Source organism: Balaenoptera acutorostrata, chromosome 17 (assembly GCF_949987535.1).
Source record: "Balaenoptera acutorostrata chromosome 17, mBalAcu1.1, whole genome shotgun sequence".
NCBI lineage: Eukaryota > Metazoa > Chordata > Mammalia > Artiodactyla > Balaenopteridae > Balaenoptera > Balaenoptera acutorostrata.
Genome location: NC_080080.1, coordinates 65,183,812 through 65,211,337, shown reverse-complemented (window position 1 = coordinate 65,211,337; position 27,526 = coordinate 65,183,812). Strand labels below are relative to the sequence as shown.

General features: G+C 44.7%; 1 protein-coding gene and 1 pseudogene across 1 annotated transcript; one reads left to right on the top strand and one right to left on the bottom strand.

Annotated features, from left to right (window-relative positions):
- Positions 1-744: 744 nt before the first annotated feature.
- SBSPON (somatomedin B and thrombospondin type 1 domain containing) lies at positions 745-25,937 on the bottom strand. Its single transcript, XM_007185126.2, has 5 exons — positions 25,718-25,937; positions 15,458-15,652; positions 7,635-7,725; positions 5,903-6,079; positions 745-1,120 (listed from the first exon to the last, which is right to left on the bottom strand). Exons 1-5 carry the CDS (start codon positions 25,929-25,931, stop codon positions 1,003-1,005), a joined length of 795 nt encoding a protein of 264 aa, XP_007185188.2. The 5' UTR covers positions 25,932-25,937; the 3' UTR covers positions 745-1,002.
- On the top strand, positions 1,042-2,496 carry LOC103014773 (heterogeneous nuclear ribonucleoprotein A1-like; annotated as a pseudogene).
- Positions 25,938-27,526: the final 1,589 nt, after the last annotated feature.

The window sequence follows — 27,526 nt, the reverse complement described above, 5'->3', positions numbered from 1 at the left end:
AAAAAAAAGTAGTAAGTTTACTTCAATTAAACTTGAAGTTGGACTCCAAAATTATTTTAGTCAACTTCAGGCTTTAAGCCTTGGAAATAATTTTGGATATTAATGATGGTAGAATGTCCATAATTAAAGAAATTGTTTCATTCATTGGTGCCAAAATTTCACTTCATGGAAATTATAAGATTTAAAGGAACTTGTGCTGACCTAGAATGAACATTTGATTGATGATTTTCAATTAACCGAAGAAAATGTCTTATATTTCAAAAAAAAGTTATTTTTAGGGAATTCCCTGGCGGTCCAGTGGTTAGGACTCTGTGCTTCCACTGCAGGGGACACGGGTTCTATCCCTGGTCGGGGAACCAAGATCCTGCATGCCGAGCAGCACGCCAAAAAAAAAATGAAGAAGAAAGTATTTTTAGCAGAACTGTTGGTTTCGCATAACAAAATGCTTACTAAATCTCAAACAACTTGTCCTGTGGAAAATTATTTGTGACAATTTGCTTGAACTTATTATTTCAGAATTTATGGAATAATACATGGGAAATGTATGTGTGAGGGTACATATATCTGTAGACATTTTTTAAAGAAAGAAGTTTTTAAGGGATTACAGAATAGAAAGAAAGAATGCAAGATTCAAATCGTGGGTACCCTTAAATGACAACTTACCAATAAGTGGACCGCTAAAATGTAGTAAGTTTAGTGCAAACAGATGAACACTGTGTCCAATGGGCCACCTATTGAATGAGGAGACTCCAGGTGACAGATTGAGGACAGAAAACCACAGGAGACTTTAGGGTGGGTCCTCAACTTAGTAAAAATGAAAATAAAGGCACTGTGTTTCTTGAGAACTGGCCCCCAAATTTCCTTTCTCTACTTCAGAGTGTGGCAATGACATATATTCAGGAACTTTGGCCAAAGAGTTTTTAAAGAATTATGAAGCGTTGAGCATGACTTGCTAGTATTTAGCATGTTTACAAACACACTTTGAAATACTTATATCACGATCTATATAAAAATAAAACTGTGAACAGCTGGGCAGGAACATTGTTCTACTCGCCGAACTTTTTTCCAAGTTCCTTGACATCGAGGATTGCCAATTGCTTGCCAGTGGAGGGTCTGATTTCTGAAATGATAGTTTGAAAATGTGAGTTACGCTAAAGCATACCAAAGAAAATTCTAATTTACAGAATTATAAATTGAGGTTTGTTGTTTTTTGGGTTTTTTTTAGAAAATGATCACAACTTGAGTCTTGAAGTGTATTACAAATTGAAATTTTTTAAAGAATGATCACAAAACTGAGCTTCCCTTCTTCAGGTTCTGTCACAACAAGTTACCAATTAATCCCTATTTGAGAACACCCCCTGTGGAGATTGTAGTTCGAGGTTCCTGCATTCGTGTCTCTCACTTGCTCTGAGTATATGAAGCGCTACGTAAGGGAAAATGGCTTTCTGTTTTTCGTACATTTAAACTAGAGGGGTCTGGTCTTTCTGCCTGTGGACGCGACCGGGTAAGCATCGTTGACATCTGCCCCCTCCATTGCTGTCATGTCTAAATCAGAGTCACCCAAAGAGCCCGAACAGCTGCGGAAGCTCTTCTTCGGAGGTTTGAGCTTTGAAACAACCGATGAGAGTCTGAGGAGCCATTGTGAGCAGTGGGGACGCTCACAGATTGTGTGGTAATGAGGGATCCAAACACCAAGTGCTCCAGAGGCTTCGGGCTTGTCACATATGCCGCTGTGGTGGAAGTGGATGCAGCCATGAATGCAAGGCCACACAAGGTGGATGGAAGAGTTGGGGAACCAAAGAGGGCCGTCTCAAGAGAAGATTCTCGAAGACCTGGTGCCCACTTCACTGTGAAAAAGATTTTTGTTGGTGGCATTAAGGAAGACACTGAAGAACATCACCTAAGAGATTATTTTGAACAGTATGGGAAAACTGAAGTGATTGAAATCATGACTGACCGAGGCAGTGGCAAAAAGAGAGGCTTTGCTTTCGTAACCTTTGATGACCATGACTCCGTAGACAAGATTGTCATTCAGAAATACCACACTGTGAATGGCCACAGCTGTGAAGTAAGGAAAGCCCTACCTAAGCAAGAGATGGCTAGTGCCTCATCCAGCCAAAGAGGTCGAAGTGGTTCTGGAAACTTTGGTGGTGGTCGTGGAGGGGGTTTTGGTGGGAATGACAGCTTTGGTCATGGAGGAGACTTCAGTGGTCGAGGTGGCTTTGGTAGCAGCCATGGTGGCGGGGGATATGGTGGCAGTGGAAATGGCTATAATGGGTTTGGTAATGATGGAAGCAATCTTGGAGGTGGTGGAAGCTACAGGATTTTGGCAGTTACAACAGTCTTCAAATTTTGGACCCATGAAAGGAGGAAACTTTGGAGGCAGAAGTTCTCCCCTATGGTGGTAGAGGCCAATACTTTGCCGAACCATGAAACCAAGGTGGCTGTGGCGGTTCCAGCAGCAGCAGGAGCTATGGCAGTGGCAGAAGGTTTTGATTACTGCCAGGAAACAGCTTTGCAGGAGAGGAGAGCCAGAGAAGCGACAGGGGAGCTGCAGTTTACAACAGATTTGTGAACTCAGCCAAGCACAGTGGTGGCAGGGCCTAGCTGCTACAAAGAAGACATGCTTTAGACAATACTCATGTGTATGGGCAAAGAAACTCGAGGACTGTATTTGTGACTAATTGTATAACAGGTTATTTTCGTTTCTGTTCTGTGGAAGGTGTAAAGCCTTCCAACAAAGGGTTTTAATGTAGAGTTTTTTTTTTTTCTTTTTTGCACCCATGCTGTTGGTTGCTAAATGTAATAGTCTAATCATGACGCTTGAATAAATGTGTCTTTTTTTTAAAATGTGCTGTGTAAAGTTAATCTACTCTGAAGCCATTTTGGTAAACTACGCCAACAGTGCGAAGTTAGAATTCTTTCAGGGTGATGCCAGGTTCCGTTCAAAATTTATTTACAGCCTGCTTTGGTGGAGAAGCTATTGTCTTCCGAAACCTTGGTGTAGCTGAACTGACAGTTACTGCGTTGTGACCTGGAGTTCACCGTGGAAAGGGTCACCCAGGCAAAGGCATGGAGGTTTTGGTCATTAATACGATTGTTAGCACATCCCATGCAAACTATCTACATTGGATTCTGGTACCAGATAAAGTTCTAGATGGGAATGAAGCTCGTGTACCATCCATTATCACGTGTAATCAATAAACGATTTCATACCCTCTTAAAATAAATAAATAAATAAATTAGAGGGGTCTGAACCCAACGATCCCTTGAAATCCTTTCCAGCTCTTTGATCCCACAATGAAAAACGGGAGCAGTGAAAAGAAAAAAGCCATATTATTGAAATTATTCTTTTTAAAGTCACTGGCATTTCAGCCAGGGTTGAAGGTGCTTTACAGGTACAAATTAAATGATAATATTCATTTAAAGTTAAAATATGGATGAGGTAGTCAGGAAAATATTAAGGCTAAATATTAAGTTTCTATTTCATGTGAATTCCTTACCCACTTTACTGTTCGTATGTGTACTCAGTACAGAGGCTGTTGGGCACAGGAGACTAATAAACATAAGTTCAAGTTATTAAATATTAAAATATACTATGGGAATAATGATTAACGGGGAAGGTCCATATTTTTCTTTCAAATCTGTATTTTTCCCAGTTCTGTCTGACATATTTAAAAGCATAACCCATGCCCATCACAAATTCTACCCTTCTTTTGGTTATGAATAGTGTTATCGGATTTAACTAGTAGATAAGTACAGGACTGGCATGGATTTTTAGGGTGGTAAAATGTTTTCAAGGGTCAATTCTTTTGGACAATCTATAGATTTCTGTAGATTTCTGTGATATGATGATTTACAAGAAATATATATTTGGTCATTCAAATGACCAAAATATATTTGTCATGTATATTTGGTCTTTGTCCACCGTTCCTGGCTGACAGCTCCCAAAGCTGTTGGAATTTCCTAAATGTTGAGAGTGATGCAAATGTCTTGTTTATGAGAATGAGGTGATTTTTGGAAGCATCTGAAGTTGAGAGTTGGTTGCCAGGAGAACTAACCAGGTGGTTAGAGGGTTGGAACTTTCAGTCCCACCTCCCATCCCCAACCTCCAGGGAGGGGAGAGGGGCCGGAGGTTGAATCAATCAATAGCCAATGATTTAATCAATGATGCCTACATAACGAGGCCTCCATAAAAGCCAAAAGGGTTCAGAGGGCTTCTAGGTTGGTGAACACGTGGAGATGTGGGGAGAATGACACCCCTTCCCACACCCTGTGCATCTCTCCCATCTGGCTGTTCCTGAGTTATATCCTTTTACAATAAACTGGTCCTCTAGTAAGTAAATGTATCTCTGAGTTCTGTGAGCCGCTCTAGCAAATTAATCAAACCTGAGGAGGAGGTCATGGAAATCTCCAATTTACAGCCAGTTGGTCAGAAGCACAGGTAACAGCCTGAGCTTGAGAATGGGATTTGAAGGGGGGTGCGGAAGGGAACGGTCTTGTAGGACTGAGCCCTTCACCTTGTGGAATCTGATGCCATCTCTGGGTAGATAGTGCCAGAACTGAGCTAAACTGTTGGATGCTCAGCTGGTGTCCCACGAATTGCTTCGTGTTGTGTGAGGAGAACCCCTCTGCCCCCCACACTGGGAGCTGGGTGCTCTGAACACCAAAAGAGTTTCTGACCCGGCAGAGCTGGGCACGCGGCTACCATCTCAGTCGTGATGTTATGACTACCCCACTGAGCAGTGATTCTGAAATTTTGCTGTGGGTATGACTCACCTGGGCAGGGTTCAGCAGACTGTGACCCATGGGCCAAATCCAGCCCACCCCCTTGTGTAGTCTATGAGCTAAGAATGATGTTTATTTATGATCCAGCAATTCCACTCCTGGGTATATATCCAAACAAAACGAAAACACTAATTCGAAAAGATACATGCACCCCAATGTTCATGGCAGCATTATGTACCATAGCCAAGAAGTGGAAGCAACCTAAGTGTTTATCAGTGGTTGAAATGGATATGTGGTATATATACTACTACTCAGACATAGAAAGAATGAAATTCTGCCGTTTACAATAACATGGGTGGACCTGGAGGGTATTATGCTTAGTGAGGTAAGTCAGACAGAGGAAGACAAATACTGTATGTTATCACTTATATGTGGAACCTAAGAAAATAAAACTAGTGAATATAACAAAAAAGAAACAGACTCACAGATATAGAGAACAAACTAGTGGTTACCAGGTGGGGAGAGGGATGGGGGAAGGGGCAACTAGGGGGAGGGGATTAAGAGGTACAAACTACTGTGTGTAAAATAAATAAGCCACAGGGATACATTGTTCAGCACAGGGAATATAGTTAATATTTTGTAATAACTATAAATGTAAAAATTTTGAATCACTATGTTGTATACCTGAAACTAATATAATATTGTAAATCAACTATACCTCAATGAAAAAAAATAGCAATAGAAAAGAATGATTTTTATGTTTTTAAAGAGTTGAAAGAAAATCAAAAGGGTATTTCATGATACATGAAAATTATATAAAATGGAAATTTTAGTGTCCGTTAATACAGTATTATCAGAGCAAAGACAAGCTCATTGGTTTACATAGTGTCTACGGCTGCTACTGCGCAGGTCTTCGGTACTCACTTGTGAGCTTGGCCTGAACCCCAATATCCAAATTCACTCACGCATCTCTGATACAGAGCCTCTAAGTCCCAGACTATGAACTGGCTCCTGGACTCTGGAATTGCCAGATGGAATGTTCTCCTCACTGTTTTGATTCCCCAAATCATGCCTTGATCTGCTACATCCTGGTCCGCTGTTCAGGACATGGAGAGGACAGATCTCCCCAAATTGAGTACCAAGAAAAATCCTCCAACCAGTTTCCCCCCCTTACCCGTCAGAGTCCAGGCCGTCTCCAGAACATCGAAGGCTCGCAGAGTTCATAGCTGGAGGCTGACAATCCACACACACCGTGTAGCCCTCTCGGAGATACTGCATCCATCGGGTCAGGGGCCGGTTTTCCGTGGCGCAGTGGGGAGTCAATGACTCTGTCTTGAACTCCATACAGTATCTAGAGCAAAAAAAAAAAAAAAAAAAAAGGAGCAATGTCACTTGCTGTTAATTAGAAATGGCCTAACGCTGGAGAAAGGCTTAGGAAGCCTGGAACCCCCCGAGGACATGGGACAGCCTGGAGAAGGTAGGGTGTTGCGTGGTCACAGGTCACAGAATGCCTTGTCAAGTTTCTCATTCGCTGAACTATGATGTCTGACTGACAACTGAACGTTTCTGCTGTTTTTCAGTCCATGGTTGAATTAGCTGGTCAACACGAATTTGCAGAAACTTGTTTCGTATTCTGTCTAGTCTGACCACGAAATTGTGTCTAAAAGCACACTTCAGCAGGAAAATTGCCCTTGATAACTTTGCTGAGATTTTAATGAGTTACAGAAATTGAACAAGACCTTGCTTGAGCCTGAGAACATGTGAGCCCCAGGAGGGCTAGTCCTGGATTTCCAGGCCAGCACTTGGTGTTTTTCTGCCCCACAAACATTCCTGGGGCCTTCCCTATTCTCCCCACCTGGCTCACCTGCATGATCTGGGCTAATGAGATGAGTTTTGACTTGAAGTCAAGCATCAAAGTTACACTGGGCATCACAGATAAAAGGACATGGGAAGCTGAGACATGTTTTTCTGTAACAGACTAGTGTCACCTTATACTGAGCTGCGGGAAACACTCTATTATGTGACTAGACTCTAAAAGCTCTGGGGGTGCATCCAGACATGGATGAATATTTTAGAGTCTTGTACTTAAAAGCAACACAATTTTGCAGTTCTTCAGGGAAACAAAACAATGTGGCATTTTAGGTCCTAACTATGCTAAAATGGGCTAGTTTTTTTTTAATCCATACAATTATGAGCTGTAAAAAGTTAGATGGAAAGTGTCTGGAGAATCTGCTTCAAAGAAGATCTTTAATGACGGTAAGTATTATTTATTAGGTACGTTAAGGTATTAAGGTAGGAAATTCTATTGACGTAGCTTCAGTCAATTTCAGACAGCTTAACCCTGACATCTTTTCAATGATATTTTCTCATTAAATTCTCATAGCAACCCACGGGATAGGAATTAATATTCTCATTTTACAAGAAGGAAAAACTGAGGAGCAGTGAGAGGTAGTGAGGGGATTAGAACATGCAGTGCATCTGGCGTCTCTATTCTGACCGCAGAAGGGGGGATTTCTAATGAGGTCAGAGGTTCCTCCCAGCCTGAGCCATTAGGTCTTGATAAAGTCCTCAGAGCTCAGGTGGAGGCCATGTTCAAATTCACCAGATGGAGGCGGTGCTGGAGTCCACAGTCCCCTAAGGACTATAAGATGAGAGGCCTTAGTGGGATTGACAAAATAGTATCATCTCATTTTTATACAGCATGTTTCTTCTTAGGGATCAGACCTCAGAAACAAATCTTTTTTAAACATAAAACAGGGAAGGGACAAGTACTTCTGAGTTCTGTGATAAAGAGTCACATTTGTCAATGAACGAATAACAGAAGAAAACCCATGTAGCAAGTTACCTTTGTGGGCTGAGTTGACCGCCCAACCGGAAAAACATAAGTAAAAAAACCAGCAAGTTACCCAGCATCCTCTGTGTCTGTGGACCACTGCGGGGAGGCCGCTTGTCTTGTTCGCTCCTTGTTGAACGCAGAGGTAGTTATAAAGGCAGGGACTGGAAAAGGAGAATGACCTTGAACATGTGAAGCCTGAAATACCCAGAGCGACATTTCCCAAACTTGGTTTCAAACCCGTCTAAAGCCTTCCATCCCTAAATCTATGGGACACCATCAAGGAGTGAAAAGAGGTGAAGTCAGAGTGCCCAGAAACGAATTCCATAAAGCTCTGTGCAGTGCAGTTGGGTAGGGAAGGGAACAGCAGGCTTTTGATAAGCACGCTGTCTGCAGTGATAACACCGCGTGGAAAGGCAGGAGAGGGGCCAGGAAGCACAGCCCAGAGGGAATAATAAAAAGATGGGCAGGGTTGGGGGAAAAAAGTAAGGTACTAGAGAAAGGGAGAGGATTGTTTTTTAATGGAAAGAAGAGAAACAGAGAAGAAAAGGGAAAGATAGAAAGAATAAAGGAAAAGGAGAGAGAGAAGGAAGGAAGGAAGGTAAGAGAGAAAAGGGGTAAAAGGAGAAAAAAAAAAAAAAAGACAACCAGAGAGAGGAAATGAGAAAGGGAAAGAACAAAAGGAGGAAAGGGTCAATGCTCCCAGGTGTTCTGATAACCACAGCCTGGAAGTTTCACCATCAACCATATAGCCCAGGGTGTGACCACCAGATGCCGACCAGCATAGCACTCTCTCCACACCAAACTCAGAGAAGAAAGGTCCTAAAGCATCTCTCCTTGCCCCTCTCCCCACTCCCACCTCTGACACTCTGGGTGGGAGAAAAGAAAACAGCCAGAAATCCTTCCCTCCCACCTCTGCTCTCTTATTTTGTTTGTCTACCTCCTATTTCATCTCTAAGTCTGGGGGGACAGCTGTTGCTCTGTGTAGCACCTGGAGATAACCTCTTGATTCCACCCTGCTGTCAATTCAAGAAAGACAGGGTTTTGCCTTGTTCATCACGGGAGCCCTCACACATTTACATGCTCAATAAATATGTGTGCGAGGAATGAATGGGTCGATGAAGGAATGAATGAATGAATGAATGAATGAAATTGTCACCAAGGTTCACGGGTCCTACTTCCCTGAGGTCTTCTGTTCCTATACTGCGCCTTGCAGCTGAGATGGCTCAACCATCCTTCTTAGCTCTCCTTTCAGAAACTGGACCATCCCAGGAAGGGGAGATACCAGCTCAGCTTGACTTCTGCGATGCCCATCATCAACAAGAGCACAATGGCGTGCGGGTACCAGCAGCAGCAAAATAGAGGCTTCAAGCCTGCATGTTCATCTTGCTAAGCTCCTTCCTGCCACAAGATGGCAGCCTTAATTCTTCTTTAGATTTTCTGAATGAGGAGTCATTTTTCTACTGCATGGGAATATAAGACAAGCGTAGCCACTTGATCCTAAGAGTCGCAGGCACCGCTTTTGTCCCATGTGTCTGAGCACCTAATCTCTGCAGTCTGAACGCTACCCACATCTAGTGTAAACTATAGACTCCCAGCCGAGTGGCTCCTCCTCGCTGTGCTAACGTGTTTGTTTTCCAAAGAGAACATGCCATTCTTTCTAAATGTGACTGTAGCTTTTGAACTTCCAAAATCCACGGACGGAATCAAAAAGGACAAGTGAATGCATGTACGTTAAGATCCTTCTCTGTTTCTCTTAGACCTAATTATCAGAAACACAAACAGCGAAAGGCTTTTCATTTTCTCACGTATTGTTTTCATTTCTGTTCTTCTGACACATTTATAGGCTTATTCACTAAGTGAAGAATGCGTTTACTACTACATCCACGTAGCATTATATCATTATATATCATTATATCATTATATTATATTTTCAGGATGTGTTTCTTTAGTTCAAAACATTTATCTGAGCTCCTAATTTGTACTGCAGGTATTATTACAAAAGTTCAAAGGCAATGCACTTAATGTGTAGCTCGGGGGGTGGGTTGGAAACGTGGTTAGGAAGTAGAGGGCAAGTGTATGACTATAGCTTCTGATACAAAATCTGAAGAAGAAGTTCTAAGATATTAAAGATAAAAGCTAAAACAGTGATGCATCTCTAAGTTTCCAGGCATGATGCTAAGTGTTTTTCGTGTGTTAGCTCATTGAATTCTCATAACCCCGCTCTGAGATAGACCCTATTATTTCCCCATTTCACAGATGAGGAAACTGTGGCCCAGAGAGATTAAGAAACGTGTTCCAGGCTCATGTCTAAATGTGGCAGGCTGCTTCTATTGCAATGCAGATGACAAAGTTTCACTCTTGTAAGTTTCGCTTTGTCAAGAGGTGTTCTGAGCAGGTTTTCTCATCAGAAGACTGAGACTCATCGTGGTTAAGTGAAGGGAAAATAAATAGTAAATGCCCAAGCCGGAGCCCTAGTACAGGCACTAGCTTCTTTAAGACTTACTATCCATGCCCAGTGTCAAGCCTCTGTGGTTATGACCCATCATAGAAGCAAGCCAGTAACCCTGGACCTTGTCTCCTCCGTGTCCTGCCTCCTCCAGCCCGGGCTTGGTTTGGTGGCATATTCTATTGAGGGGGGCGTCCTTCCCTCTAGCAAGAGTCTAAAGTAAACAAGCCAGATCTCCTGGCGAGCTCTGAACCAGCAGCACTTTTCAACATCCCCCAGAAATTCAATTTTTCATTACTTAAGAGCAGTAAGTAATTTAAAAATGATTTTTGCCTCCAGCCCCGCTTTTGCCTCTGTGTGGAAGCACGTAACCGGTGCCCCAGGACAAAGGCTCTCAATAAACGCCAGCTCCCCCTCCTTTCCCCTTCCTGGCAAGAATATTCAATGCAATAGATTCTTTGTTAACAGACTATTTGCCAGCTTTTCTGGCATCCCATCAACCTACCACTGTTCGCTTTTACAACAACTTCCACTTCTGAAAGCGTGGCACTGCACATACTTACTTTGAACATGAAAGTAAATTAAATTTGCTTTGAGAATTTCATAAAGCCCTCTGACACAATGGGGTGTCACAAAAGCAGGCTTAGAACCACTAGTCTGTAGATATGGTGTAGAAGACGACAGAATGAAAATTTGACAAATAACACCAGCCTGGAAGTATACAGTTCATGATAATGCACAGCAATCTCGCAAGAGGAAAACGCATATAAACAATTGTCAGTATGGGCAACAAATATATAATATGGGTTTTTGCATTTGTTTTTATGATAGAAATAGACTCATGATACACGTTAAATGAAACAGAAAGAATGCAATGGTTACTTGATCATTAATAAGAGTGTCTCAGTGATCATGTTTCATTCACTGGCCTTGCACGGCCTTTATATTTCTACTTAGTTACCAGATTCTGTAACTGCGATTTTAAAATATAATACTACTACTAATATATGAATATTAATGATTTACAATATCAATATTAATTTGCAATATAATAATAATAACTAATGATAACACTTAACAGCAAAACACTATCAAGTGGGGGAAAACCCACAGGATTTAGAGCCATGAGATCCAGGTTTAAATTCTGGTCCCTTTACAAATGCTGTCATCTCACTGAGCTCCAATGTCTTCATGTGTAAACCAAGAATGATGACACTGTCCTACCTCCATGACAGGCAGAATAATGGCCCCTCCCCAAGATGTCCATGTCCTAATCCCCAGAAGCTGTGAATATGTTATGTTACAAGGCAAAGAGGGATTCAAGTTGTTACTGAGTTGACCTTAAAATAGGGAGATTATCCTGGATTATCCAGATGGGCTGAATGTAAGCACAAGGGTCCTTCAAAGAGTTAGAAGAAGATGTTATCGTGGAAGAAAGGCACAGAAAGATGCAATGTGTCTGGCTGTGAAGATGGAGGAAGGGGGCCATGGGAAAAGGAAGCTTCTGGATGATGGAAAATGCAAAGAAACTGATTCTCTCCCGGAGCCATCAGAAAGGAATTCAGCCTCACCTACACCTTGATTTGAGCCCAGTGAGACCTGTCTGACTTCTGACTATAAAACTCTAAGATAATACGTTTGTGTTGTTTAAGTCACTAAGTTTGTGATAATTTGTTACCTCCAGCTTTCTGAGGTATTGACAAAAGGTAATACAACCACACCCAGCGTGTGTTCCTCTAGAACATGTTTTCCTGTGAGTGAATCTCTTCATTTTAGTGTCCTTCACCATTTTGGTAGGCTGAGAATTTCACAGTTTATCAAGTCCTGGTTCCATGAGGATTAAAAATATTATTTCAGTTCTTCCTGAAATAATAAAGATCAGAATGAAAATAAATGAAATAGAGAATAAAAACTGTAGAATATATCAATGAAACTAAGAGCAGGTTCTTTGAAAAGATAAACAAAATTGACAAATCTTTAGCTAGACTCACCAAGGAAAAAAAGAGGACTCAGATAAATAAAATCAGAAATGAAAAAGGAGAAGTTACAACTAATACCACAGAAATACGAAGGATCATAAGAGACTATTATGAATAATTATACACCAACAAATTGGACAACCTAGAAGAAATGAATAAATTCCTAGAAACGTGCAAGACTGAATCACGAAGAAATAGAGAATCTGAATAGACTGATTACTGGTAGGGAAATTGAAACAGTAATAAAAGAATCTCCCAAAAAACAAAAGCCCAGGACCAGACAGCTTCACTGGAGAATTCTACAAAACATTCAAAAACATTTAATAACCTTCTCAAACTTTTCCAAAAAGTTGAAGAGGAGGAAAACCTTCCAAACAAATTTTATGAAGCCTGCGTTACCCTGATACCAAAACCAGACAAGGACACTACAAAAAAAGAAAATTACAGGCCAATACCCTTGATGAACATAGATGCAAAAATCCTCAACAAAATATTAACAAACTGAATCCAACTATACATTAAAAGGATCATACACCACAATCAAGTGGGATTTATTCCAGGGATGCAAGCATGGTTCCATTGATCTGCAAATCAATCAATGAGATACATTTACGAAATGAAGGATAAAAATCATATGATCATCTCAAAAGTTGCAGAAAAAGCATTTGACAAAATTCAACATACATTTATGTTATTGATGTCAACAAACTGGGAATAGCAGGAACGTACCTCAACATAATAGAGGCCTTATATGACAAACCCACAGCTAACATACTCAGTGGTGAAAAGCTGAAAACTTTTCTTCTAAGAGAGGAGTAAGACAAGGATGGGCACTCTTGCCACTTTTATTCAACATAGTATTGGAAGTCCTACCCACAGCAATTCGGCAAGAAAAAAGAAATAAAAGGCATCCAAATTGAAAAGGAAGAAATAAAACTGCTACTATTTGCAAATGACATGATACTATATAGAGAGAACCCTAAAGCCTCCACCAAAAAACTGTTAGAACTAATAAAAGAATTGGGTTTCTCATAGGAACAAACTATGAGAAAGAGAAATTAACAGAACAATCCCATTTACACTTGCATGCAAAAGAATAAAGTACCTAGGAATAAATTTAACCAGGAGGTGAAAGGCCACTACTTTGAAAACTATAAGACACTGATGAAAGAAATTGAAGAAAATACAAATAAATGGAAGATATGCATCTTCCTGTTCCCTTTCCTGTGACCTGCATCATCCCGCTCTGAAGAGATCCAGGGCTGGGCATCCTGGTACCACAGTGAAGATTCAGAGGTGCTGCAGGAATACGGTCTAGCAGCCAATCCCTATAACTGAACGGTGAGTTGCTTTTTCTGATAGATCTGCTATAGGCTGTGACAGCCATCCAAAAAATCAATAATGTCCCACAGCGACTTCCTCCTTCAGCCTTCCTGTAGTGTTTCTGCAGAGTGCCTGAGCTGAATGAGAGCTCGTTCTGTGACTGTTGCTGTGAGCCCTAAATTATTTCCCTGCGAGCTTAACTCGACTGCCGTATCCATGAAGGGGCTCTGCACTGGCCCTGCCACTCCCCACTCCACTCCCCAAGAGATCTTTTCAAATCACAGATCTGATCACATTGGCACCTGCGGAAAACACCCCAGTGGTTTTCCATGGCTCTTAAGAGAAAGACCAGAATCCTAAACAGGGACCCCAACGCCCTGCATCCAAGGGGGTGTCAGCCCAGACGCCTCCCTCTCTGCTCCCCACACACTGGCCTTCCTTTGGCTTCTCAAATGGGCCTTGTGCCTCCCCCGTGTTATATAAATCAGCCAAAGATGGCCCTAGGTTGTTTATTTCCTCACAGCAGGCTGAGACCTGTTAGCCTCAAAACCTACTGGCACCAAACTCAAAATTTTATACATCCAATTTGTTTTAAAAATAGTCAAACAGGCAGATTTTTAGTCATTTAGGTCCTGCCTGTTTTGCATACCCTGTGAAATCACACCCAACGTCTGCCGGCCGTTGATAAGGTAAAGCCTTATGGTTATAAGACCCCAAGCCGTCATGGCACCTGCCCTCTGAAGCCCTCTCACCCAGAGCCTCCAGACCATGCTGCTTGGCTAACATCACCTAGACACACAAGCTCCTGGCAGATTCCTCTCTTCCCCTTCTGGACGGGGGTCGCCATATCATAGCCTCTGGACATTCCCTCTCACGCAACCCCGTAAGGCTATTGTGTGTTACTGACTCTCGTGGTCATGCGCTTTTCCTCATCAGTCCCCAAATTCCTCAAACGCCCTACACCTGACTCTCTGGTTCGCCACACTGGTCTCTCTGCCTAGCTAGCTCTGCATTTCTCAGCCTCATCTCCGCATCCTCAGGGAAGTCGCTCCCCTCCTGGCCTCTGGGGAGCCCCTCCTCCACCAAGGCCAGGGGGAACCTGCTTACGACACACACTCACAGCTCCCTACACCTCTCCCTTGTTCAGTACCTGTGACACCAAACTGAAGCTGTAATTTTCTGGGATTAGTTTCCTAGGATTATCTGCTTATCATCTCCCCCTCCCACTAGACTGTGATCTACCTGACAGCAGACTGCATGTCAACTTTTTTCCCCCGTCGTAACTGGCAGTCAGCCCAGTGCCTGGCATCGAGTAGACTCTCAATAAATATTTGTGTGTGGAAGGAAAAAAGGGAAAAAATGGCTTAGTGAGGGTCACGCTGACATGGAATTTTCCAGGTTCCTATGAAAAACATGTGATCTTTGCTACCCTGAGAAATCAGTGTTTTGCTCTCTCAGATGCAATCCCGATTAACACCCCTGTTTTGGCCGTTTTGTTTATTTCTGTGTGAGTTCTCGGTGGCTCCTGACTCGTGATCAAGTCGACTCCTGGTCTCCTGGGCCACTCCACAACCAGAACGATCTTCCCAAATCATAAATCTGATCACATCAGCTCCAGTCCAGTCGGCTTGAGAGGAGAGGCAGGTGTTTTCGTCATTTTATCATCCTTTCGGAATTTCTATTTTTTCTACTATTTTCACACGTATGCAAGCATTCGTGATTCAACAGGAATGACCTTGAAAGGTGAAACAGGGTTATCCTTACTGGACACATCCTAGCCTGAGCGAAATATTCTCATCCTACCTAAAGTCCTTTGTGGTCAGCTTGACTGAGTTTGCGCAGAAACCACAGCGCACGTCCGTTACACCGGGCGCCCGCACAGCGGCAAGGGGCCACGGCCGGGTTATAACCGGGAGGGGGTGGGAGGAGGTGTCAGGAGACCTTTACACAGCTGGAGTATAATTCCTTGATCAAGCATTTCCTGAGCTTCCTATCTCCTCTGGGCAGACTGGCCCATCCCATTCCCTGCAGCTCAGGGAACTTTCCCGGCCTGGCACGTGGCCTTCTACGGGACGGACGGGACGGGACGAAGGGATGGAAAGTCACCAAAGACCCCAGGGGCAGCGATCGGGGAAAGCGCAGTACCGAAGGCGTGCCCGCAGTCCTGGCCCTGGTGCGTCGCGTACTCCAGGCAGCCGGCTCTCTCCTCCAGGGCCGGGCAGGGCTCGCCGCCGTTCCGGGGCTCCTGCCGCACCGCGCGCCTCCGCACGCGGGCCGTGGGTCTGCACTGGTCCGCACAACCGCTCCAGGGGCTCCACTCCCCCACGATGCACGGGCGAGCTGAAAAACAGCACGACGGGACGCACACCTGAGCAAACCCAGCGCCTGCCAGGCCGGCCCCGCCAACGCACACAGTCAAGTTCAGCCGGCGTACACCGTGCCTGGACCCGGCCCTGGGTCAGGAGGAACACCCCAAGTTGACACTGATGCCACCCGCCCTGATGGTGAACTGATAAATGGGTATCTCTCAGAGGCAGGCGGATGTTCCAGGATCATGAAGATGGGTCTGAGCCAGGACACACCCGAGTAAAAGAGACTGATGCCTTCAGGGTACTTCCTCTTACTCCCTGGGCTTAGATCAAGGTCTTTGCTCTTGTTTTCCTTTGATTGTAACTTTATCCTCCTCTGGCCAGAACATTTTTATGGTAACAGTAATACACATTCATTGTCGAAAACGTAAAGGAAAAAAAAAATTATAAAAAAGAAAAGGTGTTTCTCCCACCAATCAATCATCCCATCACTTACCCAGGTCAGTTCTTATCAGGAAATATGCCTCCATAAAACATGACTTAGGCCGCACCAAGGACCCCTATCCAGTAGGTTTCTCCTGGGGGCTCTAGTCTCATCCTCCATGGCTCAGAGACTCCTACACTGTAAGAGGCGAAGTTCAGAGACCAGCAACCAGGGCCCACAGAGGGTAAGAATACCCATGGTCAGGCATGAAGAGGCAGAGTCAGGGTGAGAATTTGGCTCTCAATGCTCTGTCCAAGACTGTAAAATCAATGTGGTTGCACATGTAACTTTTTCATTTAAAATCCCAATGAGTCTTTTAAAAGGACTGTAATGAATTTTTAAATTGAATTACTTGAGGACTTGAAATTGGATATAAGAAACGGACAAGGAGACAGAAGATGTACCCTGAACCGGATGCCAAAACTCTTTCTTTCCCACAAAATGTGACCCACTTTTCCCAATCACCCTCATACTTTCCAGTTTCCAGAGTCTTCACCACGAAAACACCTGAACTTCTTTGAAATCTGATTGGACTTCCAACAGTTTGTACCTGAAAAAGCTCATTTTGCCTCTCAGCAAACTCTAGTTTAGGGTTCATGGCGTTTGGAAGCTCTATCATTTGGTAGCACATAACTACACCTGACATGAAAAGGGTCACATACAACATAAAGCTCGGTCAGTAATCCAAAAATTTCAAACTGCTTTAAAATATGCTTTTATTAATCATCTAAAAACTCATAGGCATCACATGTCAGCTACCTAACGAAGCAAGAATGAGCCACATGAGAGTTGGTTCCCAGTATCTGCCATGCACACATCCTTTGGAAAATCAATAACAGGTCACTTCCTGCTCTTCATCTCTTTTTGACCTTCCCATTTTATTTTCACAGTGTCCTGATTTAATTGGCCCATAGAACCAGAAGGCATTTCAAGAGGCTGCCAGATTAGGAGCTGGTTGAGAAGGACACCTTCTGTCCTTAATTCCTTTAATAACTCTTTCTCCCCCAAATCTCTTCATCCCTGAGTCTAGCTAGTCCTGCCCCGATATGTTGGACTTGAACTACACTTAATAATACACTTAATTCAAAGATTAAACATTTAGACATCACTATAAAATACAACTTTGTGGGATTTCCCTGGTGGTCCAATGGTTAGGACTCCACGCTTCCACCGCAGGGAGTATGGGTTTGATACCTGGTTGGGGAACTAAGATTCTATATGCCGTGTGGCACAGCCAAAAAAAAAAAAAAAAAAAAAGTTATAGCCTAAGTAGGGAGCACTTTATTTTTTTATTTAAATATTTATTTATTTATTTATTTATTTTTGGCTGCATCAGGTCTTAGTTGCAGCGTGTGGGCTTAGTGGCATCCCCCTGCATTGTAGGGCTGATTCTTAACCCCTGGACTACCAGGGAAGTCCTGGGAGCACTTTAAAAAAAAATACAACTTTGCCATGGCTTTAACTCAGAACTTAGTAATATGGCCTTGGGTTACACCTTATCCATATGGTAAAAGTTGACATGGGGGGATGAATTTAGTCTCTCAGTATTTCTTCAATATTTGTGTCTCATGTCTCATAAATGTTTATTTTATTTGGTTTGACCAATAGGCAAAGTCCTCAAATCACAGAATCATTGAATCAACTGTTGTTCCTATGGGTTAAGGTTTGTCCTTGGCAAAATACTATGCCCTGTCTTTCCAATTCATGACTTTAACAGCCTCATAGAGAGAATCGGAAAGTTCTGGGGTCCTGAACAATAACATCTCGGGGACTTTATTGTCAGAGAAAGTGAAAAAAGTTCACATAGAGTTTCACCAGTGGAAAGGGGTTCCACAAAATATTTTGAGTTGGAAGATGAGTCTGAAGTATTTATTCCTATTCTGCACAAAAAATTCTTTTATTAATTAACTTGTGAACTTTTGATTATTTGGATTGCGATTTGTCACAGGTGATGTTTGGTCACGGAGCTTGGGAGAAGTACAGAAACTTCTGACAGATTTATTACCACAAGTCATATATCTCAACTGCATGACACAGATTTCCTTTTGAACTCTTTCGTTAGTGTTCTTGTTCCCTTCCCACTAAAGCTTACCTAACTCACATCTATACTTAGCATATGAACATATTCGTTCTTCAAATCTGACTTTCTCATCCTTCTTGTTTCCCTGGCTGTCACTGGGGGCTGGCAGACTGTTACCTAGTGAGTAGAATGATCTCCTGACTCCAAGTTTGCCCCAGCATCCCTGTGTCTTAATACTTGGGATTTGATGACATCATCCCACCCCTTTTAGGGGAAAGAAGCCCAGATTTAATGGGTGCCTGGAAGAGCGGCAAGCTCCTTTTTTCTCCTTTGTTTCAACGCAACATAACGTTCAGGTTGAGTTTCCCCAGAAGCAGACCCTGAGACATGGATCTGAATGCAAGCAATTTATTTGGGGAGGTGATCCCAGGAAATATAATAAGGGAATGGGGAACAGAGACAGAGAAGAAGACATAGAAGAGAACAGAGGTAGGAAGTAGACTCCTAAGCTTCTACTTTGGGTCCAGTGGGCACTTCTGGCTCTGGGCTCACAGGGCAGTGAGACAGTGGATAGATCCGGAGTGCAAGGAATCATCAAGCCCTTCATGATGTACCAGCCAGTACCCCTTCCTCTGGAGCTTTCTGTTTATCAGACGTCCCCACTACGGCCACAAGGAGAACAGCCAAGAGCAGAAAACTAAGTTATACAGTTCAATAACGAATCTGCACACAAGAGTAGGGTACATTTTTCCATGTCCTAACAAGGATATCCAGTCATATCCAAGTACAATTACCTTAAAAGATGCACCACTAATCTTTTTTTTTTTTTTTAATGACTTTTTAACCTCCTTCCATGGCTTAAAATCCAACCTCCCTGCATGGCCCACAAAGTCCTGGGTGACCTGCCTGTGCCTGCCCGTTGCTCCCATCCGGAGGCACCCCAGTGCCCCCTCTGCCCCAGGCTCCGCCCACTCTGGCCTCTTCACCCCTCTGCCACACCCACCCACGCTCTTTCACACTCTGGGACCTTTGTGTTTTCCCTCTGCTGGAATGTTCCTCCCACATGGGCATGGCTGGGTTCGGCTCATCCTTGAGGTCCAGCTGAATTATTTTATTTTCAGGGAGTCCTTTCCTGGCCAGCTTATCTAACTAGACACACACAAACACACACACACACCCCACAAAATTATTTCCTCTCAGAGCTCTGTGCTCCTTGCCTTCTAATATCTCCATAATTCAAATTACATATTTCTTTATTTTGTTTATTGCCGAGTTTTTTATTTCGTGCCTAGCACTTGGCACACAGCAGGTGCTCAGTAAATATTTGTCAAATCAGTGAGTGAATGAATGAATGAAATGGCATTGGGTGCGTTTCTCCTCCTTTCTAAATTAAATTCTACATCCAAACAGATGCTGGAAGTAAGAAGCCAAAGCACTGACAGAGGCTCTAGGGTGGGAAGGAAAGCCGGTAGAAGGACAGGGGCAAAGTCAGAAACTCCCAGAGCCAAACACAGAAGACATTCCTAAACTGGGTGAGAGCTGTCTGGGCTCTCCTGGCGATGGCGGCCCCAAAGGGTGTCCACTGGAAGGAACATTGCTTTCCATGCCTTAAGGTCAGGTAGAGCCCAGCTTCTCCTGGCAGTCACAGTCTGTCAAGGCCTTCTTAATCCATTTATATCTCCTGCCAGTACCACATCTTGAAAGTGACAAGCTCTTTTAATATTAACATCTGTGGCGTGAAGTGGTGTTTCCTTTTATTTGAGTCCAATTTCCCTCACTTGAGAATTTAAGAATATGGTGGGAAAAAAATCTGTGTTTATCTTATCTGTTCCACTGGCGGATTTACTGTTTCAGTAGGCCCCCTTCCCTGCAGCCTCTGGACACATCTTTCTATAGATGTTTCCCCTCTCAGAATTACCACTGGACTTTCCCCATTCCCATTCACAGCCCGGTGAGTGGCGGCAACCAGGACTAAACACACTATTCTCAGTATGTAGGTACCAAAGGGTAATTTTTAAAAAACTTTTGTTTTCTAATGCCTTTCTTGATGATGTCAAATACACACACACACACACACACACACACACACACACACACACACACACGGCAGCAAACTGAGCTGAAAGCCAGGCTCCTTCATTTCCTAAGTAGAGTCTGGATTATTTCTTCTTAATGTAAGGCCTTGCTTATCTTCATGTCGCCTCACCTTGGTTAAGCACAGACACTCAAGCCTTCCTCTTTGTAATCTGGCCCTGCCTGCCTGGCTCCTTGCCACCTAAAAGTTGAAGGCCACCCACGATCAAGCGCTTTCGCCCTCACATTGTTAAGTTCTAATCAGGTCTAGTCCTTATCATTCCTAAGGAAATATTCTTTTCACACTTTATCCGCAGCAGTACCGTTGATGCGTAACTTCTGTTTCTCGACAATCTACGGAGGAAAAATAAAACCGTCCCTTTATACACACACACACACACACACACATCTCAGGGTGACACAATTTTAACTGTATGTCATCTGCCTTTTTCCCTCTCCTTATGTATGTGTACCCCTTTCCCAGGAACCCTGTCACAACTTCTCTGAAAGACGAATGAGAGCATAAATATTGCCCAAGTGCCTATGGACTCCCTCAAAAAGCACCAATAAAATGATCAAGTATTTGTTTCCTCTTGCAGAAACTATGTTATCTGACCCCTGGTAGGCTTTTTTTTTTTTTCTTTTGAGACATTAACTGGAAAAGTTTATGAAATGGTAACAAGACAGTGACATGAACTGTCACCTTAGAAAAACATAATTTTAGACCCTATGCAAGCCTGGGGGAAAAAAGGGAATCAGAATCAAAAAGATAATGATGCTTTTTCTGGGTAGTAAGTTTCCAGGTAAATTCTTTTCTTCTTCTGTGTATTTCCACACTTTCTGTAACAAACATATATTTTGTGATCAGGAAGGAAATTTTTTTTTTTTTTGGCCGCGCCAGGTGGCTTGCGGGATCTTAGTTCTCCAGCCAGGGATTGAACCCATGCCCTCCGCAGTGAAAGTGCAGAGTCCTAACCACTGGACCGCCAGGGAATTCCCAGAAAATGTTATTTTTAAAAAGGACATGTGGCTATGCCTCAGATGGCACTGCCCTCTGAAGTCACAGGTAACATCCACCAGGTGGAAACCAGTGGTCATATTATTTTGGACAAATGTTTGTAAACAACACTGCGATAGCTCTCAGGGGATTGCAAAGAGGAGCGGGACACATTTTTTCACCCTTGAGGGGCATACAGTTGATGGAGAAAGAAGACTCACTCACTTTACCAGTACTTACATGGAGCTTACCCTGCAAAGTCCACAGCTTCTCATAAAGGCTAGTTTCTCCGAGGCAGTGAAAACGTCATGTTTAAACGTGTGGGCTCTGGACTCAGAGCTCCTGGGTTCAAATCTCACTTCATCACTTAATAGCTGTGTGACTTTGGACACACTATTTGACCTTTCTGTGCTCTGGTTGCCTCGTCCATAAAGTGAGACCAAAATGAAGAATACTTGGGTGGGTTGTGAGACCTAAGGAAACTGAGAGCTGGGAGGTACCTGGAGACGAGGGAAGGTGCAGAGTAAGTGCTGGGTAAGCGCGGACGACCTTCCCCTCCTGGACTGCACACCCAGGGCTGCAACCGAATCGTGTCCAATTCCTGGCACCAGGCTCTGCTCATTATTTCTGCAGAGACAAAGGCAGGGGAAGCCACACACCGTGTCTCGGGCCACTACGGCTCCAGTAAAGCCTTGGCTTTCTAAGTCATCGTAGACTGTGCCATCCTTTTTTGGGGGGTGAGTTTGGGAGTGCATATTTTCCAGCACAGCACCCCTTCTCCCTCCAGATAAGATGTCAGCAGATTTTGGCCAGTTGGTTTCTTGGATTCCCCATAAATCTAGGAGAAGACACTGGGCCATAGAGGCGACTCTATTTTTGTCCTGCTCCACTTGGGTTAATGATTACTCTGTCCTTAAGTTGCTCATCCAAGATCCAATGCAACCTACTGCTTCTACGGTCTTAGAATGCAGACTCCACGAACCCAGCTGATGAGTTAGAGACTGCGTGTTATGAGGCTGATAAGCAAGCCTTCCAGGAAGTTCTTTCAGGGCAGGATAACTCAGATCTGTCCCCTCCTCGGTCTCTCCCCATCCCTGATCAGGCTCAGCCAGTGGAGAATTCTCTATCCTTTAGCCTCTGTGGGGTGGGGGGTGGTTATGAAGATACGTTATTGGTGTTGAAACCCATACCATCAACGTAATTAGATTTTTCTGAGATGATTAATTTCAGAACTGACTTTTTTGGGCACTTTAGTAATTCTTCAGATTTAACTTATTTTTAGTTTTTACTGAGTAAAAAAATAACTTACAGACTTCCCTGGCGGCGCGGTTGTTAAGAATCCACCTGCCAATGCAGGGGACACAGGTTCAAGCCCTGGTCCGGGAAGATTCCACGTGCCGCAGAGCAACTAAGCCCGTGCATCACAACTACTGAGCCTGCGCTCTAGAGCCCGCGAGCCACAACTACTGAGCCCTCATGCCACAACTACTGAAGCCCGCGTGCCTAAAGCCCGTGCTCCACAACAAGAGAAGCTGCCGGTGATGAGAAGCCCGCGCACCACAACGAAGACCCAACGCAGCCAAAAATAAATAAATTAAAAACAACAACAACAACAACTTTCTATTTAGGAAAAAAAAAAAAGTTCCAGTACGGTCATCTCTTAGCCACACCAAAAAATAATGTGTTTCTCAAGATGAAAAAATCAGAAGGGCTAGAAGTAAGTTCCACTGACACAGTTACATTTTTTCATTCACGTTTAATGTCATTTCGGTCAAAACTGCTTCGGGCAGCATCAATAGTTAACCTAACATTAGGTGAGAAGGAAGTGGATTCTAAGAGGCCGAATGGCCCTATGTACACAGAGTAACTGGAGGCTCTGCGCCGCTGCACCTTATCGGGTATGATCAATTACAGCTGTGAGTTGCCACAAACAGATGGGGCGGATGGCAACTTGAAAGCAGGAGGCGTGGGTTCCGATCTCACTCTGCTGCCCACCTGTGGTAACGCTGTGACAGGAGAGCCCTCTGAAAGCCCCAGCTCCTGCGGCTGGAAAACGCTAATAATGCGGGCCCACCTCCCCTGTCCCCAGATCCCCAAGTCAGCACAGTTGTGACACTGGTCCAGGGCTAAGGAGACCGAGCATGTCGGCTCCGTCCTGCCCTGCACTCTCGCCCTCAGCTCTGAGGCCAGAGCAGGCTTGGGCTCGCCAAATGGGCCACCTTCCAATTGTCTCTATTTTCTTACTGCCTTCCCGCAAAACTCCAGGCACAGAGAATCTACCAACGAGGAGCCTTTTCCATCCCGAGTCTGTTTCTGCCTAGGCCTGCGAGAGCCTCTGTTAACTCCCTGGGGAAGGGCGTTTCAGGCTCCTGAAAATGCTCCTTTAAAAATCCTAGCAGGCACCATTTCCTTTTCTGGCTTGGGCTTCTTTGTCCGCAGCTCACAGCCTCCTCCTAGCCACAAAGGTTCTGGGATTTCTTTCTGAGTTCCCCCGGAGATGGTAAGGTCTTCTCTCTTCTACCATTACTTCCCCCAATAAATCCTCAGTCCGAATGGATAGGCTCTTTGTTTTAATATCTCTGGACTGAAAATGAGGGTTTTATTTTTGACCAAATAGAGACTTGGAGGATTCTGCAACTCCTCATAGCGCTGTTAGGGCACACGAAAAAGCCGGGTTTCCTCCTGACACTCGCCTATCTAGCTGTGTTCACTGTCTGTCTTGTTCCCCAGGTGAGCCTCAGGGCCTAGCCTAGTGCTGTCACAAAACGCTGACGCCCACAGGGAACACTGAACAGCCATGAGATGCTTTCCTCTTAGAACTCCCCTTCCCCTTCTAGAGGCTTCTCCCTCATTCTCTGGGACCAGGCTTGCCCATTACTTCCTCTGGGAAGTCTTCCTTGAATTCCTCTGGTCTTCTGAGTTTTTCCTCTCTGGCTTCCCGGATGCATTATTTTGGCACTGAGCATATCGCAAATGGTTTTGTGTGTGTCTCCCTGCTCGACTCTGAACTTCCAGCGGGCAGAGATTGTGTCTTCGTTGTTTTTGTATTGCTGTGCTTACCACAGACCGGGGCCCATTATCTGAACTGCAGGAATTCTGTATTTACCTTTAAAATGTAGGCAGATCCCTTGAGAGAAGAGGTTAGTGAGAGAGGCTGCCACGGTGGAAAGGTTTGAGTGACCCAGGTAACTGAGGCAAACAGGAGTTTAGGGAGGATTCTGCGGGGAGGGAACAGGGGACGCCTGGCCCAAGGGTACTACATTCCCTAAGTAACTGACTCTTCACCTTACTTTAGTAGTAAAGTACCCTGGCCTTGGAGCAGAAGAGGGAAAGAAGCTTATCAAAAAGATCAGTATTCTCAGGTAAATCATTAGCTTTCAATCAAGATTTTAAAAATCTTAATGTTGTTCAACTGTGTTCTTACAGCAGCAGGCCTGGGTGACCGTCCTGCGGTGGGCTGGTGGCCTCTCCCGGCAGAAAAGAGGCGGAAGGGGTGCTAGTCTCCCCCAGGCCTCCGGTTTCCCGGGGAATGACACAGCCCTGCAGGTTACCAGGAAGACGCTGAGGACCCCACAACGCTGGGCTCCTTGAGGTCAAACCCTAATGTATGTGTGGCTTTTGGGGTGATGTGATTATCAGGGAGCAGGGCTGCTTTTATTTCCAGAGCTGGCTTTTCTCAGGTACACCTTGTTTTTCAGGACTATACTCACCATGTCTTCCTTTACCTTTTAATTTAATTAAATCAACATTTGTTGAGCCTATAGCAGGGGCTGTGATATTGTGGGAGATTTAAAGATGAAAAAGATTGACCCTAAAGGAAAACCGGCAAGATTAAAACATACTAGGAACTTTGGGATAAAAATCTTTATCATGCTATATGGATAAAATTGAATTCAACGAATATATGGAACACCTCCTAGGAGGAAGGGGCTGTGCTACACGCTGGAGTGCAGGTGAGGACAACTGTGGTCCTCCAGGAACTTGTTCTCCAGAAGAAAGTACCCTCCCAGGACAAGGCCTTGGCGCCAAGTGGGATAATTACACGTTCCCCGCCTCATCACCCCTCTCCAGGGTTAACAGAATGCACGCGGCGGAACCCGGCACAGGGGCGTGCCTCTGGAACCTGTCAGCGCCATCTCTCCAGGTGGGAGGTGACCCTACCAAGCCGCAGCTCCCAAGCGGAGGGGTTCATTCGGCCGAGGTGGCCAGCACCCTTCCAGACAGCAGGGCTCCAGCCCTTTCCACCCAGGCTCTGGTGGGAAGGGGGGCATTGGAGCCGTAGGTCTAGATGGAGAGGACTGGGAGATCCCTAGATGGAGGGGGCTGGGGACCCTAGGATGGAGAGTCTGGGGTGCACCTAGAGAAGGGGGTGCTGGAGGACCCTGGATGGAGGCGTCTAGGGTGGGCCGGGATAGACGGCACCGGGACACCTTGCTGCCGGGCTGCGGTCCCTGGTGCGGGACCCTGTGCCCCTCCGCTGCGGGCGAACGGCCCGTTGCCCACCCTCGGGCCCGCCACCCACCTGGGCACGCCCTGGAGTAGTCGAAGCAGCAGTCCCCGGTGAGGCGGCAGGCTTGGTCGCAGAAGCACGTCCCGTAGACCCTGTCCTGCCTCCAGCCGTGCGCGAAGCAGGCGGGGTCCCGGCCGGGGCAGCAGCGCCCCGCGTCTGCGCAACCGGCCAGGGCCCCGGGCCACAGCCGCGCCAGCGCGCACAGCGCCATCCACAGGGTCCTCATGGCACGCGCTCCGCACAACTTCGGGGCGAGTGCTGGGCTTCTCGGAGAGCGCCGGCCCCGGAGCAGCCCGGCCTGGCCCTGCCCCGCGCCGGCCCCCGCCCTTCCCGCCGCCCCTCCCCAGCCCTGGCGGCGCGCCCGTCCGGAGCCGGGCTGGGAGGGCGCCTGAGCCCAGGGCGCCCGCGATCGACGCTCCGGGCCCCGGCCCCCTCCCCGCCGCGACCCGGCCTGGAGGCAGCGGAAGAGCAGGTGCTCTGGGATCCCGGCGGCCCAGCGAGGTGCCGGGCCGCCAGCAGCCCCGTCAGGGCGGCCACCACATCTCCTGGTTCCCAACTCTGCTTCCTGACGTCTGCGGACACGTTAGCCAGCGGGGCACTTTGACTCCAAGGCCAAGAGCCGAATAGCGCTTGACGTGCCCGTGCGGGGCTCAGCCGCACCGTGCGTGCGGGTCACCCAGGCTTCGCCCAGGAAGCCCACGCTGCGCTTTTCCCGGGACGCCAGTCCCCCGCCCCCGGGCCACGCAATCGAGAGCTAAGACGGAAGAAGCATCCTTTATTCCTGCAGCATTTTATAATGGGATTTTCCTGCCCCAGGAAAATGCCACTTTGCTTCACAGAAGAGGCAATTAATGATACACAGAATATAAACGGTGCTCCGCTTTCTGTTAATGCAGATTTCCCCAAAGAAATTCTGCTTGATGATATTTTAGAAATAATTTCCGCTTTAATCAAGTGCCAGCCCAACTTTCCATAGACATTCTCTTCCATCTTCCTCTCCAAATATATTGTATTTTCTGTACTTTTTTTGTTAACCGAAAATCCTGGAAGTTTCATTTTATTTTATGTTCTTACATCATTTAAACTATTAATGGTTTTTGTAAGAAACCAGGAATATAAAGTTGTCTGTATCTGTGAGTCTGAGAAATCTAATTAATTTCAGAGCTAATTTTTTTCCTTTCTCATGTAAAGACTTCTCAAAGAGGAATTCCCTTTACTCTTTAGAGACTAGGAAAGTAACAAAAGGAAAAAAAAAAAAACTTTGCTATGAAAGTAGTAAAACAATACAATAATCACACATTAAAAGTAAGCAAAAAAGTTGTGAAATGAAAAAGATTGAATACATTATAAGAATTGTATCTTATGAACTGTAATCACAAGTGAAGTTTGACAAGTGCACAAAGCAATTCTTTGTTTTCACTGTCCAAGGAAAACATACTCTAAAATCAAAAAGTAATCCTTTCTTTGTGATTATTTATACTAATAAATCTCAGGCTTGGAAATACTTTTGTGTTCCTCTTTAGGTAAATCTCTCTTTTTGCAATTTAATTTAAAAATATTTATTTTTTTATATTTTTAGTTCTTGGTAGTTGGTACTAAATAGCTTTGTCAGAAAATTATACCCTCTGCCTTTACCTGTGTGGTAGGTTTTATTAGCAGCTTTGTACTAACTCATTCATGTAATTTATGCCCCACTCCTTCCCTAAGGCTGTCTGCTTTACGGAATGCCTTTAGCTAGAGACTTGTTCTGTAATGCCTTAAGAATCTAGGAAAATGTAAAGGAAAATGATCCACTGACAAATTCATTTTCACATTCAGAAG

What these genes read in the sequence shown, in the direction of transcription:
- SBSPON (XM_007185126.2), bottom strand. Translation starts at nt 25,931, where the DNA reads ATGAGGACCCTGTGGATGGCGCTGTGCGCGCTGGCGCGGCTGTGGCCC. An exon ending in CTACTCCAGGGCGTGCCCAG is followed by an intron (nt 15,653 to 25,717) that starts GTGGGTGGCGGG and finishes GCTGTTTTTCAG; the next exon opens with CTCGCCCGTGCATCGTGGGG. An exon ending in GGACTGCGGGCACGCCTTCG is followed by an intron (nt 7,726 to 15,457) that starts GTACTGCGCTTT and finishes CTCCTTTTCCAG; the next exon opens with TCCCTGCCTTTATAACTACC.